This window comes from Diorhabda sublineata, chromosome 7 (assembly GCF_026230105.1).
Source record: "Diorhabda sublineata isolate icDioSubl1.1 chromosome 7, icDioSubl1.1, whole genome shotgun sequence".
NCBI classification, from domain to species: Eukaryota; Metazoa; Arthropoda; class Insecta; order Coleoptera; family Chrysomelidae; genus Diorhabda; species Diorhabda sublineata.
In genome coordinates, this window is record NC_079480.1 from 7,408,119 (window position 1) to 7,422,566 (window position 14,448).

The 14,448-nt window shown below is 32.3% G+C and overlaps 2 protein-coding genes across 3 annotated transcripts in view; one reads left to right on the forward strand and one right to left on the reverse strand.

Moving 5' to 3' along the window:
- LOC130446916 (connectin-like) overlaps positions 1-14,448 on the reverse strand; it is a 475,789-nt gene that overhangs the window by 240,045 nt on the left and 221,296 nt on the right. The gene's annotated exons all lie outside the window — the stretch shown is intronic.
- LOC130446867 (uncharacterized) lies at positions 8,553-9,062 on the forward strand. The gene has a single exon (XM_056783374.1). It carries the CDS (start codon positions 8,553-8,555, stop codon positions 9,060-9,062), a length of 510 nt encoding a protein of 169 aa, XP_056639352.1.

The following is a 14,448-nucleotide window of genomic DNA, read 5'->3' on the forward strand; positions in this document are numbered from 1 at the left end:
TTGGAGGCGAGGAGGGGTGTTCAAGGATAGTCTAAATTTTCATCAGACCCCTTCCCTGCCACTAATCCTCTCCAACTATGAAACTCAACGGAATACCAATTTTTAATGTTATTTTTATGTTTATTATCCTGGATAATACAGTTCAGGTGTTTTCTCAGCCATAAAATTCACCAATATTAACTGTTCCATCATAAAATTACTTATCTACTAATGTAAACAGTGATAATTGAGCTATATGGTGGCATTTTCAATTCTTCATACAATACTTTTGCAGGAAATATGAGAAGTTGCGAGCCAAATTCAATTAATTACGAGTAACTTATGTGAACTTTGAGAGCATAAATAAACTGTTTTGACCATATATAATCCTCAAGTCCAATTTCATCATATTACGTTGACTAATGAACGATCCATAGATGAAATGAATTACAGAAGTTCCAAACTATAATGAGGGAGGAATAACTTGACAAATATCTGGATTATTTGTTTTGTAGTTTCCATTTTCGAGTTCAAATGTAAGTTAAATTTATGAAACATCTTGGTAATAACAAATAGTAGTTATAGAAGCTACAATAATTGGTATTATATAAATTTGCTATTGAATATTGATTCGATTAATTAATTAATTAATTAATATTCGAATATTGAATTACTCCTTCGCAAAATGTGGCGTCCATCAATCTTTTTGACGACAATAGTTCACATTTACCAAAAAAGAGTCATAATCCGCTGTCTGTTGCCGATCTTTTTGGACTTTAGGAAGGTTTAACACTTTCTCTTCCGAAAACAGCGTCAACACGATCCAAAACTAACAGTCAGCTAGTAGGAGTTGTAGTATTTATTTAAAGGTAAAGGTGACTTTAACTCCAAAATATAAGTACTACTATCATTTCATTTCTTCAAGTTTTTCTAATTCAATAGCGAGATCTGCCATGAGAAATTCAAAGTAATAGACCTGAAAGTAGTAATTATTTTCGAATAAGAGGTTATTAAGAATGATGAACCTTTACGAAACTAAGAATATTTGAAGAACATCGCACGGCAAGATGATTTTGGACCCGATCTTCATTCTGTTACAAGATCATGTGATTCATATAATTCTCCCACAACTTGTTGTTTTATTTATTGTTGTAGTATGTCCAGGCATTAGTTTCCGCAAAGAAAAAAAGGTTAATAGCTTTTCAACAGGATACAGAACAACAGAAAACTTTTTGTTGAATGCAAATATTGTGTCTATACCTCTTCTTCTAAGGTAGAAAGTTTCTTCGTTGCTAAAAAGTATTCACAGTAAAGACGCCTCAACCTTTATCATTCCTATCACATAAACATTACATTCACGACCCTTTTCTTTGTCCTTAGGGTTAATAACTGCCACAAGTAATTGGTAGGGCGAAAATCATCTCAAAACATAATTTGTTTGGGATATTATTAGTTCCTTACTAGTTCTATTGGTGAACATATTTGAAATACGAATAAATTTCGTGGAAAATAGTGACTTGATTTGAATTAAAAATTCATTTAATGATGTAATTACCTGCTTAATGCCATCAATTTCTGTTAATATGGACTGGACTCTCTCTGGAATGATATTAAAAATTTTTCCTGCTGATATCAAATCAATGAGAAATAATATTGCCATTCACACCCTACAAATAGATGGAAATTTTTGAATCAATCGCTAGCAGATGGGACTATTGAGCAAAGAATAGAATATACAGAGTGAACTATTTAAAATGATTATCGATACTTGATTTTAGACAGACGATGCATCCGGTGGAGTATATTTTGAAAAACAATTATGAATATTTGTTTTTATTTGTTTATCTTAAGACTTAGCAATCCTCGTAGCATTTTATGTTGTAACAAACTTTTGTACTGTCCCAACATCATAAGTGAGAATTTTCAAATATCTTTAAAACCTGATTAGGACGCTATTTCTTTCAATAAGAGTCCTCAGATGACTCAAGATAGATTGTCAAAAATCACATTCAGTATCTGTTGTACAGGATAACGATCCAAAATACACTGTATGTATTCATCGAAGTGCCTCAGCGCTTACCACCACAAAAGTTAGACAAAAACTTGTCTTGCTTATTAAGTGCATAGTGGAAATTCGAAAACTTTGCTAAAACTGAAATAAACTGTAATTTGGGGTAAATCAATAGTTAAATCCTTCCATTTTGGAAAATGACTGGTCGCATTGATTCAATAGTCCGCAAAAATTTTTTATTGTAGTAACACAAGAATAAATAGCAAATTGTGATAAGATGGACCTATACAAATACGAAATTATGGAAAAAATGATTGTACTACGTAAGATTTTCAAGTTACATTTATATTCATTGGTAAAATAATTAATATTTATTGAAAAAATAATTTCATGCTTTTTAAATTGTATATATTGACAATATTTATAGTTTATATCTAATAAACATACCTCACATCTATTAAGAACAAAAACTTTGACACAAATCACTTTAAATATCAAGTAGCTGTACTTTTTCCTATTATGAGGTGTTGCACTTTCTCGTTTTGAGAATCACCCATCATGGCCGAATCCCATCGTCCTTGATACCGAATTTCTAATGGTTTTGATATCTTGGTGGAACCTTTCACCCTGCTCATCAATGAAAGCTCCCAAATATTCGGGAGAAAATGTCAGATGGGAATGGAGGAAATGAACCTTCAATGACATTCGAGCACCAAGGGATTGGTAGCTTGGATCCATGTTGCTACTCAAAAATTCCCTCATTACACTAACAAATGCCTCTCATGCTCCAAGTTCCTATTTGGTGAGCTTTTTTGCAAAAATTGTCATCGTCAGTCAATTTTCTTATTTGTGGTTCAATAAAAATACCTGCCATTGATTTGGCATCACTCAATTGCGGAAAGACTTCTCTACGCTATTTTAACCCTTCACTCTTTATCAATAACCTTTACAGAGTTATTCATCAATCCCAGTTCAATGTGAAGGGGGGGGCAGGAGGAAATTTTTGGAATCTAGATGGGGGTTTAAACATTTTGACATCCCAGTTGAAATTCACTTCTTGCTTGCCAGTTTTTTACAAAGTGTTGTTCTACTGCCCGACTGTCCCATAGACAAAGAAAACAGCAATGTTCCGTAAATCCTCTCTGAAGTCTCATTAAAATTCCAATCACCTTCAGGTCTCCACATATCTGCCACTTATAATTTTTGTAGTTAATTTTTTCTTTCATCTACCCAGAATGAGCAACTGTTATAGACGGTTTTAAATTTCCATCGTGTAATAACACTGCTTTCAAACTGTAAGACTTAAGACGAGTCAATAAATAGGCGCCATTCACTGGGATTATACTCAATATCAAGTCCCTTCATTAGACCATCAATGTCCATACACGTACGCAACGAATCATACTGTGGAATGCAGAAAATGTAGCATTTTTTTTTTCGTCGTAATTTTTGTCTTTTTGGTGCTAAGTCATTCAACTCACTTTGAACAATCAAAAGTGGCCTGCCGGAACTGGTACTTGGAGTAAAAATAGAGTCGGTGCATTGTTCTTCGGAGCTTACTGATCTAGTATCTTCTAAAACAATATTTTGCGTTTCTAAAGGCGCAATCGGTACTGGTAAATCTTCGTTATGAGGAACAGGTCGTATAGCAGACGGCAGAATACTAATTTTTAATATTATTTTTATGTTTATTATTCTGAATAATACAGTTCAGGTATTTTTTCAGCCATAAAATTTGCCGACATTAACCGCTCCTTTGTAAAATTACCTATCTGCTAATGTAAACAGCTATTGAGAAGTGGTACGTGTTAGGCTTAATCGATATTATTTTATCATTGGACGAGTATTTCCATTTTAAAAATACAGGTTTGGCCTGTGTTATCGAAATCTTGTCGATCAGTGATTATAATTTTGTTGAATAGCAACTTTGTCATTTTGATAGCTATTTTTGTAAGGCGTATATAATTATATATATAGCTCCTTAGTTTAAAATTTTCATTTCTTATCAATTACTAATTTATTAGAGAGAACAATGTCATGGATAACGAGTGAAAAACGATTCTAAATCAATTATTCTCATCAAGGGAATAACTATTTACTTTTTGGAAGTTATTGAATCGATCCGAATTCGTCCTAAAGGTGTCGTGGAACTAAATTGTTCTTGTTGTTCTATAAAACCCTTCTATATATCTCCTGGATATACACTATCGATATGCTCACAATTATCGCAAACTGCAAAGGCGTACAACTCAGAATTATAGATATTTATTCAGATAATTAGATGTTATGGGATTGGTAAACAAATTCCAAAATTGTGGCACCATTTCCTTTTGCAAGCATCCTAAATATTTTATTCCATGAGTTTAATTCCTATTATACCTGAAACTACTCATTCATATACTTCAATTACAATGACATCATGTCTTTAAAATGAGACACCCTATATACATAATTTTTGTTTTATAAAAAGTACCGTTTAGAAATTTTGTTTGACATTACATTCTTATTGCATATTGCAACAACTATTAAATTTGAGAGAATTTCAAGTTCTTAGAATGCTGGTACAGGTTTTTTAAAGCAGCAAATTATAAACCCAAACAACACAACAAAAAACTCAACCGTTAGTTTGTCATGTCATCCATTCATAGCGTTAAATATATCTGACCTATTAAGTTTTTTATTTTGTTGTCAAATTATGTGTATTCGATAGCTTTGATGAACTTTTTCACATGCGTTGGTGTGTGAATATTTGTTCCCTTGTTCTGTGTTGTATCGATAAAATTTGTTTTTTTTTCAAAATGTTTACAATTCTAATGATATTTGTTGTTTGTGTATCTGCAAAAAATAAATTGAACAAAATGATGATGATTTCAATGACTCTGTGTTGTTGTACTTGTGTCTTTCTATGATTCTAATTATTTAATCATCAAAGATACTGAAATATTAGTCAAAATGCCAAATACACAATTGATATGTATTTAGTAGGCTGTTGTCATTTAGGTATTTGAAATTAGGGCAATTTCAAATTTTTGCGGTCCCCTCGTTTTTGGGTTTTGGAAAATCGAAAAATCATCCGATTTCCATGAATTTTTTTTAATCTTCTTTTTTACGGCGTATTTACAAAAAAATATGGGAATAAAAAAGATTCAAAATTATATTAGTTTCAGGGCTTTAAATTTTCATGAAAATGCAATCATTCACTTATAATAGTTGATAACTTTTTTCTAAATAATCAAATGAAATTGTTATACTTTTTTTCCATAATCAACACAAAATAAAGAACAAATTGTAAAAGAAATTATACAGAAATGTTGATTTATCATGTTTTTACAATAAAAAAATAACAATTTCTTTTAAAATTGACCTTTTTCTATATACGATCGTTTGTACATTTATTATTAAGTAATCATCGAAATTATATGAGCAAAAACATTCTCAAAATCGCTTATTGTAATTGAGTGTACAATATTAAAAGTTAACTTTAAAAAATTGAATTGAATTTTCACTATTATAAAAATGGTATCTTACTAAGGTTGACTGTGCGTTTATGATCACATTTAAAGTCAAAAAACTACATGACATCTCCAGGTGAGATATTTCCCATATTTTATTTTCATAAATTTGCCGTGAAAATGAAGATTTAAAAAAAATTATTTAAAATCGGATGATTTTGATCGAGTTTCTAGAGTCAAAAAACGAGGGGACGGCGAAAGTATGAAAGTATCTAATTATGATTAGTGAAATAAAACAGGAAATCAAAAGGAGCTTTGTGAAATTTTCAATAATAAATACCTTGATCAACACTTTTCGCAGTCTGCAGTTAGCAAAATTGATAAAAAGTTTCGTGAAACTGGCCATGTAAGAAATATTTGAAAACCAGGTAGAAATGTTCAATTTACCAATCCACATAAGAAAACTCGAGAACTTGCCGCCGACAATGATGTAAGTGAATCATCTATTTTGAGAATTCTGCATAAAGAAAAGAGTTAAGTGAAGATGATCCTGATGGAAGGCAGGATGTATGTGAATTGATGATGAACAGAATGAAAGCAGATTCGCAGTTCATAAACAAAATTGTTTTTTCTAATGAAGCGACGTTTCATTTCAAGGGAAAGGTTAAGAAACAGAACTGTAGATATTGGAGCAGAGAAAATCCTCACTGGATGTGAGAGGCTCACACTCAAAATCCTAAAATAAGTGAATGTTTGGGCTGTTATCAATAACAATAAAATTATTGGCCCTAATTTTTTTGAGGCCACAGTTAATGATGAGGTTTATCTAGATTTGTTAATGAACTTCTCAGTGCCTATATTACAAAGACTTTTTCCAGATGTTCGAACGAGATAGATTTATCTATCTACTAACAAGCTCCACTGCATTCTACACGTACACTTAGAAATTATTTAAACGAGGTTTCTCCCAATGGGTGGATTGGAAGACATGAAACGATCGAATGGCCGATTTGACTCCTCTCGATTACTTCTTATCGGATTATTTAAAATCCAAAGTATATTTGTGACCAGTCATTATTGCTTATTCAAAAGCTGGGATAACGAAGGAATATAACAAAATAACCCCTGAGGTAATGTTGTATGAGAGTTCCAAAATCGCCTCGGTCATTGTCAAGAAGTGAATGGTGGTCATTTTAAATATTTAATTCAATTTTAAAGTGAATTGAAGAGAAAATTCTAAAAATTATGCGACATTATCATTTCATTCTACTTAAAGTTTTGTGATAGAGAAATTATCAAAATTTCCCATCCTAAATTTTCTCAGTTATGATTGCAACAAATTTAAAAAAATATATTGCTGACCCGCAGAATGAAATCCCTTTCCAACAAGTTGCCACAGGACCCCTCTCTTATCTGAAATTTTCGATTGATTGCTTATAATTTAGAGGGGGTGCTGGAGGGGGATAATATTTTCGTACTGTAAATTGTCTATTTAAGTCTAAAAATCGACCTGTTACAGAAAATTAAATTTATTTCGTACATCTGGAGCGCATTGTATATTTGCTAAGCATAAACAGACAGTTCACTTATAGTTAATATCTGTTCACTAATGAGCGTCGTTGGCTTGGTAATAAGCGATTTGTTCCATGATAATTCTAGACTAATGAAAAACCGTCTATTGCCTTTTCTTTTTAAACTTAACATATTGGGAGTACAACAATTTGGTTTCCTACCTAATAAATGCACAATAGATGGTGTGTTTTCTATTCTAAATTGAATATATACCCAATTTGATAATTTTTTACGAGTTCGGTTTTTTGTGATTTCGTTTGCGTTGATCTCAAAATTTTTATTAACAAACTATACTATATAGAGTGTAGAGTAATAAATCAATCCCTCTCCTGGCAACCATAGCCGTAGTCATATTCAAGAACAATCTATTATTTCATTTTATTAAACATTAGCAAATGAATCATTTCCAATATTAATGTCCCGAGTGCATGTCAAATTGTCGATAATTTAATTTTCTCGAGTGCGCGAATGCGCACGAGAGGAAATTATGAGACAATTTGACATGCACGAGAGGGCATTTTGGCAGACTATTTCCTGAGAAAAATTTAATTTAAAATAAACAATAATTGTTCCTTTTCTTAAAATATAAAATTAAAACCAAATGATGTTTATTAATCCTAGACGAAAATTTGGCACTAGTGCAAATTATCGATAATTTGCACTAGTGCAGTATTATCGCTGAAATTTGATCGTTGCTAGGTGAACATAAAATATTACAGCTTTTTGGTTGGCTTAAATTTTTCGAAGGAAATAGTCATAGAAATTTATTGTATCAAGGTCAAATTTCCAACTATGTTTACTTATCGGTCAAAACAATTCCTTTTGGGGTATTTTAAGAAAGGAATGATGTTGACAGGTGAAAATTTCACTCCCTTCATAGTATATACATATACCAGGCAGGTTAATTTGAAATCGATTTGTGAAATGTTCTCAGTTTAAGAAAATTGCCAATACACAACTGCATTTCTAGCGCAGTGTTTATCACAGAAACGTTTACAAAACTTTAGTGAATATGTCGACCTTTGAAAACTATACTCCAATGCATAAAGTGAAGACGCATGCACTCTCTGTTAACGAGAAAGCCATGGCTTTAAATGCATTTGGTGTATTAAAATATCAGTACCCTTCAGTGAGTGTTGATGATCTAACAAGTATGTGTTCGAAGATGACAGGTCTAGGAAATAGAGATAGGGAAATAGGAAATAGGGATAGAGAGTCCACTCATTTTACTTTAAAAAGAAAATTCCTACCATTGATAAAATTTTGGCGTCCTTTTTGAAAGACGGATGGCCACCAATCAGCAGAAATAAGCTTTGGCAGGTTCTACATGAACTTAGGAAAACTTGTTGGAAAAAACAAAGTGAAAATTCATATTTAAAAGATTTGGAAGAAATCGTATGTTGGAGAAGGTCTTATTAAAGGACGATTAATAAACTCCGGGAGGAAGGAAAAACTATCCATCGGGGAAAGGAAGACGATTAATTGAAACATATATTGGCAGTGAGAGTGGTGTTGTTGATGGTGACTATCACGAGGATATGAATGCAGATTTGTTCGAAGAATACTTTATACAAATGCTAGATCTTATTCCAGCCGAATTGCCGGTAATTGTTCTTGACAACGCCGGTTACCACTCGAGAAAAGTTGAAAGTCTACCTACGACGTCATGGAGAAAACAAGACATTATTAACTGGTTAATACAAAAAAATATTACATTCAACAATGACTTGGTGAAGAACGAACTTTTGTCAATTGTCAAAATAAATAAAAATTCACAAGAATTCACCCACAAAAAATATAATATTGATGAAGTTGCAAGAAATCGCCAAATTAAAATTATTCGTTTTCCTCCCCATCAATATGAACTCAATCTGATCGAATTGATATGGGCCCAAGTTAAAGGCGAAGTAGCTCGGAAAAACACAACATTCAAATTACTAGACGTTAGAATATTACTAAACAAAGCTTTAAGAGTCGTTACTGCACTAAAAACTGGCAAAAATGCATTCAGCATTTTATCAAAACGGAAGAAAAAATGTGGGAATTAGATAACATTACTGACCAAAATTTATCGTACTAAAAATTTCAGGGCATTGTATTTATGATGAGCATTCATTACTGTACGCTCTTTCCAAATAGCGTATAGAGTATTATGGCATCCTAAAATAGTATTTTACCTTCACAATTGTTTCAACAAGCTAGTTTTCTCTAGTTTTATCTGTAATGTAAGTAATGTAACTTTTGATGATGATGATTGATGTTTTCAGTTATAACAGAAGAAAAGTTATTCTAGTTAAACATTTTTATGTGAAATTCGAATATTAGCTATTGTAGATATCTAGATGTGTACTTTTAGGAAATTTATGAAGTAAATGTAGTGTTAAACGAATGAGAGAGATGGGAGATTTTTTAATATAAATACCTGAAGACTCCAATATCTATGATCTATTTGATGAAAAACAAACACTTATCTTACCAATCACATGAAAAAATAAAGAAAAGAAGAAAACATGGCCAAATTATTCTAATTTTTTTTAATAGCCTTGTCAAATTTATGAAGCCAATTTTGTGCAATGAATGAGAGAGATGGGAGATTTTATAATATAAATACCATAATACCAATATCTATGAGTTATTTGATGAAAAACGAACCCTCATTTTACCAATAACGTTACAGTAAAAAGAAAAGAGTAGAACATACCGAAGTTAATGGAATGAGAATTTCAGATTCTTGTCAATATAAAATATTGATTTAGTGCTAGGAGAATGTGACAACCCTCATCTGTTACCAATAGAAATAGACGTAGAAGATTAATAGTACAAAATTCAAAATTTCTTGGAGTAATTTGAGAATAAGAAAAAGAAGCTTCTACTATCTCATTTTTTCTCTTTTTTTTTTCTTCCGTCAATTTCGGTTAAAAGTCAATATTGTCAGTTTTTGAATAATAGATACAGAGTTCGATTCGCGTTTATGTTTATAAAAACCTTTTATGCAGAAAAATTCAAGATATCTTAAAGGAGCATATTTCTAAATTATCGTTACATAGAATGTTTTAGAACTCAGTTAGAAAACAGAAAACTTGGTTTTTGAATGAATGAAGTTGAAAAAATCATCTTACCCGAAACCTTCATAATATCATGAACATTCTGCGTATTCGATTAGATTCTAAGAGGTTTTTCATACACGATTGATAGAAACTTGAACTGACTGAGAATTTTATAGCACAAATTGAAACCGTGGTTGTGCAAATTTATTAACTTTTTTATCATTCCTCAAAAATAATATTTCAAGTTATTATCTTAATGGTAATATTGAACCAAATAGTCAACGTGTCCACTGTTCAAATTAACACAATGCTACAGCATAAGTTTAATTGGTTTGTGGTGCATTTAAAAAAAAATGATACAAGTATACATTTCTCTGAACAAATTCCTCAATAAAACAATCGACCCCGGGAATTCCAAGTAACTCTCTTCTGAAAATTTCAAGACACCTGTCTTTTATATCATTAATGTTTTAATGAAAGGTAATTAAGTTATTACTCTCCGATATACCTGGTTTACGTTTCAGGAGAAAAATACTCACATGAACCCATGGGAGACGTTTTGAGTCCGGGAAAAAATGATTCTGTATTGGAACAACTAATTGAGGAGTATTGGAAAGTACACAATATATAAACCATAAAGTTCAAGTATAACTTTCTAAGTATATTAACGTTAATACATGGAAATGCCGTTCTGATATTCTGTTTCAAATACTCTCTAGTTCTAGAGAATCTCATGAAATAAATTTATCAAAAAACTTTGTTCAATTGGAAAGCCAAACTGACCAGTTAGTTAGGTTCCTTCTTCCGATTTACCTGTATTCAATATCAATAACAAAGATTTCGTTTAAACGGAGTATTGTGAACAAGCGCACCATCTTGAATACACCAGATAAAACTGGCAACTATTCTGCATAAAATTCAAATGACCCATTTTCAATAAATCAGGGGCTATCTATAATCACCTTCACAATTCCACTCAAAGCAATTAAGGACCACCTCAATTGACAATTTCGAAAACTGGATTCCAGGGCTACTTCAGAAAGTGAAAACACTACAGAGAACCTGTTCAAATGGAGATAACTTTGGTGAATTCTATATATAAATATCAAACTTCATACCTTTGGAATAAACCACGTATTTATCACAAAGTCATATAAAAACTCCCATTCTCTATTTAAGATATAAGAGAAGTAACTTCCACCTTCCAACTTTTCGTTCTTTGAAATGATGTTGATGTTGGCTTCTGGAGGTAGTTATGAATTTTATGTTTATCAAATGTTTATTTGTATTTGCTTCTATTAATATCATGTTTTAAATTTATACCGAATTAAGAAACATGATCAGATCTTCGATGTAAACGAATAATAATAGAGTCACATTTGAAGTATTACTGATCCTTTCATGAAAAAATATCAGAAATGCCTAGAAAACTGCCTTTACAGATAACCATTGACGATAACTGGTTCAGTCCAACTGCCTTTCAAGAAACCAAGGGCCAATCTCTAACTGTTGTAACGAAAATCAGGAAAATCTCATACAAAATGTACATAAATAATAATACAGATCAGGTGATGACACTCAAGCATAAGATAAAAACATAACAACGATGTTATTCATAATAACCACAGTGATTGATACAACTACCCAATGATATACGAGGGCTGGCTATTGAATAACGAAACTGGTTACGAAAAAGGGTTTTATTATAAAAATTATTCTACATTCGTAAGCTCCCCTTCAATATACTCCCCTACCATCCTCCTACACTTTTAGATACGTTTTTTCATAAATAGAAGCAAAGCTGGAAGTCTTTGGTGAGGGACTCTAGGAGCTCTGCCGTTTTGCTTCACCGCTTCCATCGACTCAAAACGGGTTTCTTTCAAAGCAGATCTTTTTCTAACCTTTTAAGGAAATCTGAGCATATCCGTTAACGCTAGAGCACTTGGTCAAGAGTCAATATACTCCCCTCCTCTCACCACACTCCTTTCCATACGTTTTTTCCATTGATCGAAGCAGTGCTGGAAGTCTTCTTTGGCAAGGGTCTTCAGAAGCTCTGTCGTTTTTTGCTTCCATCGACTTCAAGCGGGTCCTTTTCAAAACATATCTTTTTCTAGCCTTTCAAGGAAATCTGAGCAGACTCAATGACGCAAGAGATTATGGTCAGGAGTCAGAGTTTTTGGCACCAACTTCGCACAGACTTTTGTCATTTGTAATTGCTCGTGTAAAATTTCTCTAACGGTTTCTTTATCGGCGTTGACAGCCTAGGCAATCATGCGGATGCTCATTCGACGATCTGCACGCGCAAATTGGTTGATTTTGATAACTGTTTCGGGAATTGAAACAGTCACAGGGCGACCTGGTCGCTGGTAATCTACAGTGCTCTTTCGTCATTCACTAAAGCGCTTCCACCACTCAAAAACACGCACATGCGATAGACAATTGTCCCAATAGGCTTCTTGCAACAATTTATAGCAGTCAGTCATAGTTTTTATTGAGAAATTTGAGAATGATATGTTGCATTTTCTTGCACATAGTTTTCGGTACGAGAAAAAACTCGTTCTTTTCAAACAGTTCGTTATTTAATAACAAGACCTCGTATCCGTAAAAAACTTTTCTATCGTTAATTTTTGGTATAACTTCGAAATTTCAATAATTCAGGTAATATTGAAGTTATGACACCTTCGAAGTGTCATTTTCAAATTCTTCTGTTGGTAGATACATACGTAGAGCCACTACAGGTACCGAGGAAAATGTTGTAGGAGACGTATACCAAGAGGTGCTAAAATTCGTAGTGTATTCAGTATATCAATGCGAAGACATTCAAAACCAAAAATACATTAGCGTGTTGGATGTAAATGGGCCGAGGTCGGATTTTCATCAGGCAAATGACATAATAATCAAAGAAAAAAATGTATGACTGGTGGAATCTCACGTGAAGACGTATATGTTTTTTTCTGAGGTTATCAACGTACAAGCTGCATTTTGTTTCACCCACTCCAATTTGAATGATGCCTCATTGATATTCAAAACGACCCAGTATAATGCCTTACATCGAGTATAATTAACGAACGTGCATCGTACTGATTGCGTTATGGTTTATAATGAATGTTATAATGTTTTGGTTACTTCTTTACCCCTTGAATAATGAACGCCTATACATGCTGCGACCTTATCTAATGTCCTTTTGGTATAAGACTTTACGTGATTGTCCACGTGCTTTTTTGTCTACCTCAATTAGTAAACCTTATATCATGACGCTTTTTTCACGCCTTTTCATCTGTTTCAATAACTATACGCTCTCATGGCTCCACAGGGATTGTACCCCTTATAAATACTCCAATTTTCCTTTCCTTTTTTGTAATGTTGATTATCCGATGCGAATCCGACCATAGCTGCACTTCCCCAGAGTGTCGATCAGATCATTTTTTGGAAAATTACCAGTTATTATTGACATAGTATTGACGACGTAGTTTTTATCAATTTAACGAGAAATTTGAGATTGATAAGTTGCTCCTGTTTTTTCTCACACTGTGTTTTTTCGGCACGAGAAAAAAACACGTTCGTTTCAAACCTCGTAGATCCCATCAATACAATTTTGAAATGTGTCATTACAATGTTATTTTGAACTTGTTCTAAAATGGTGATAGGAGAATTTTGATATCCACTAGGTGATACAGGAACATCGAATATCAAACAAAATTGTGGAACTGAATAGCGTTGCCGATACATAGAGCGATTTGTTGAAATTATATAAAAATAACAGACGCGGTGTTTTGATGGAAATGTTGGATACAATGTTGATATAGAATGTAATCAATTTTGAGAAGTAGACAGAGCGGGGTCTGTTCACCTACAATTAATATTATAACAGTTTGTCCACGTAAGTTGGCGGCATATGAGAAACTTTTTTATTATTAATTTTACGGAAAAAAGTTATTCTTTATAAAAAGTTCTACAAACCTGAAATTCAATAATCAGATGCCAAATTTTTTCAGTCGTATACAAGGTTTGCCAAAAAATGTAATTTTTGCTCTAGAGTAAAGTACCTTTCTTTTTGACAATATCGAAAATTGTTATGAAGAAAAGATGTTTAGAATTAAAAATAGCGTTCAAATATTCAACATTATTTATTTACATTGAAAAAATATTTTTTTCTATTTTCTCTGTGATTACGTTTGAAATTTAAGTTTGCACATTAATGCATAATTAATCTAGGATGCACTGGCATTTTTCAAAAATGATAATTAAAGTAGGTTTTGCGAACTGTCTCAATATCGAATATTCCAAACAAAAACGTCAACCACCATATTTCAAAAATTGCTGCACTTATTTTAGGCAGTACAACAATGTTTTTCACAGTTTTTAGAGATCCGTATTGTACAGTTTT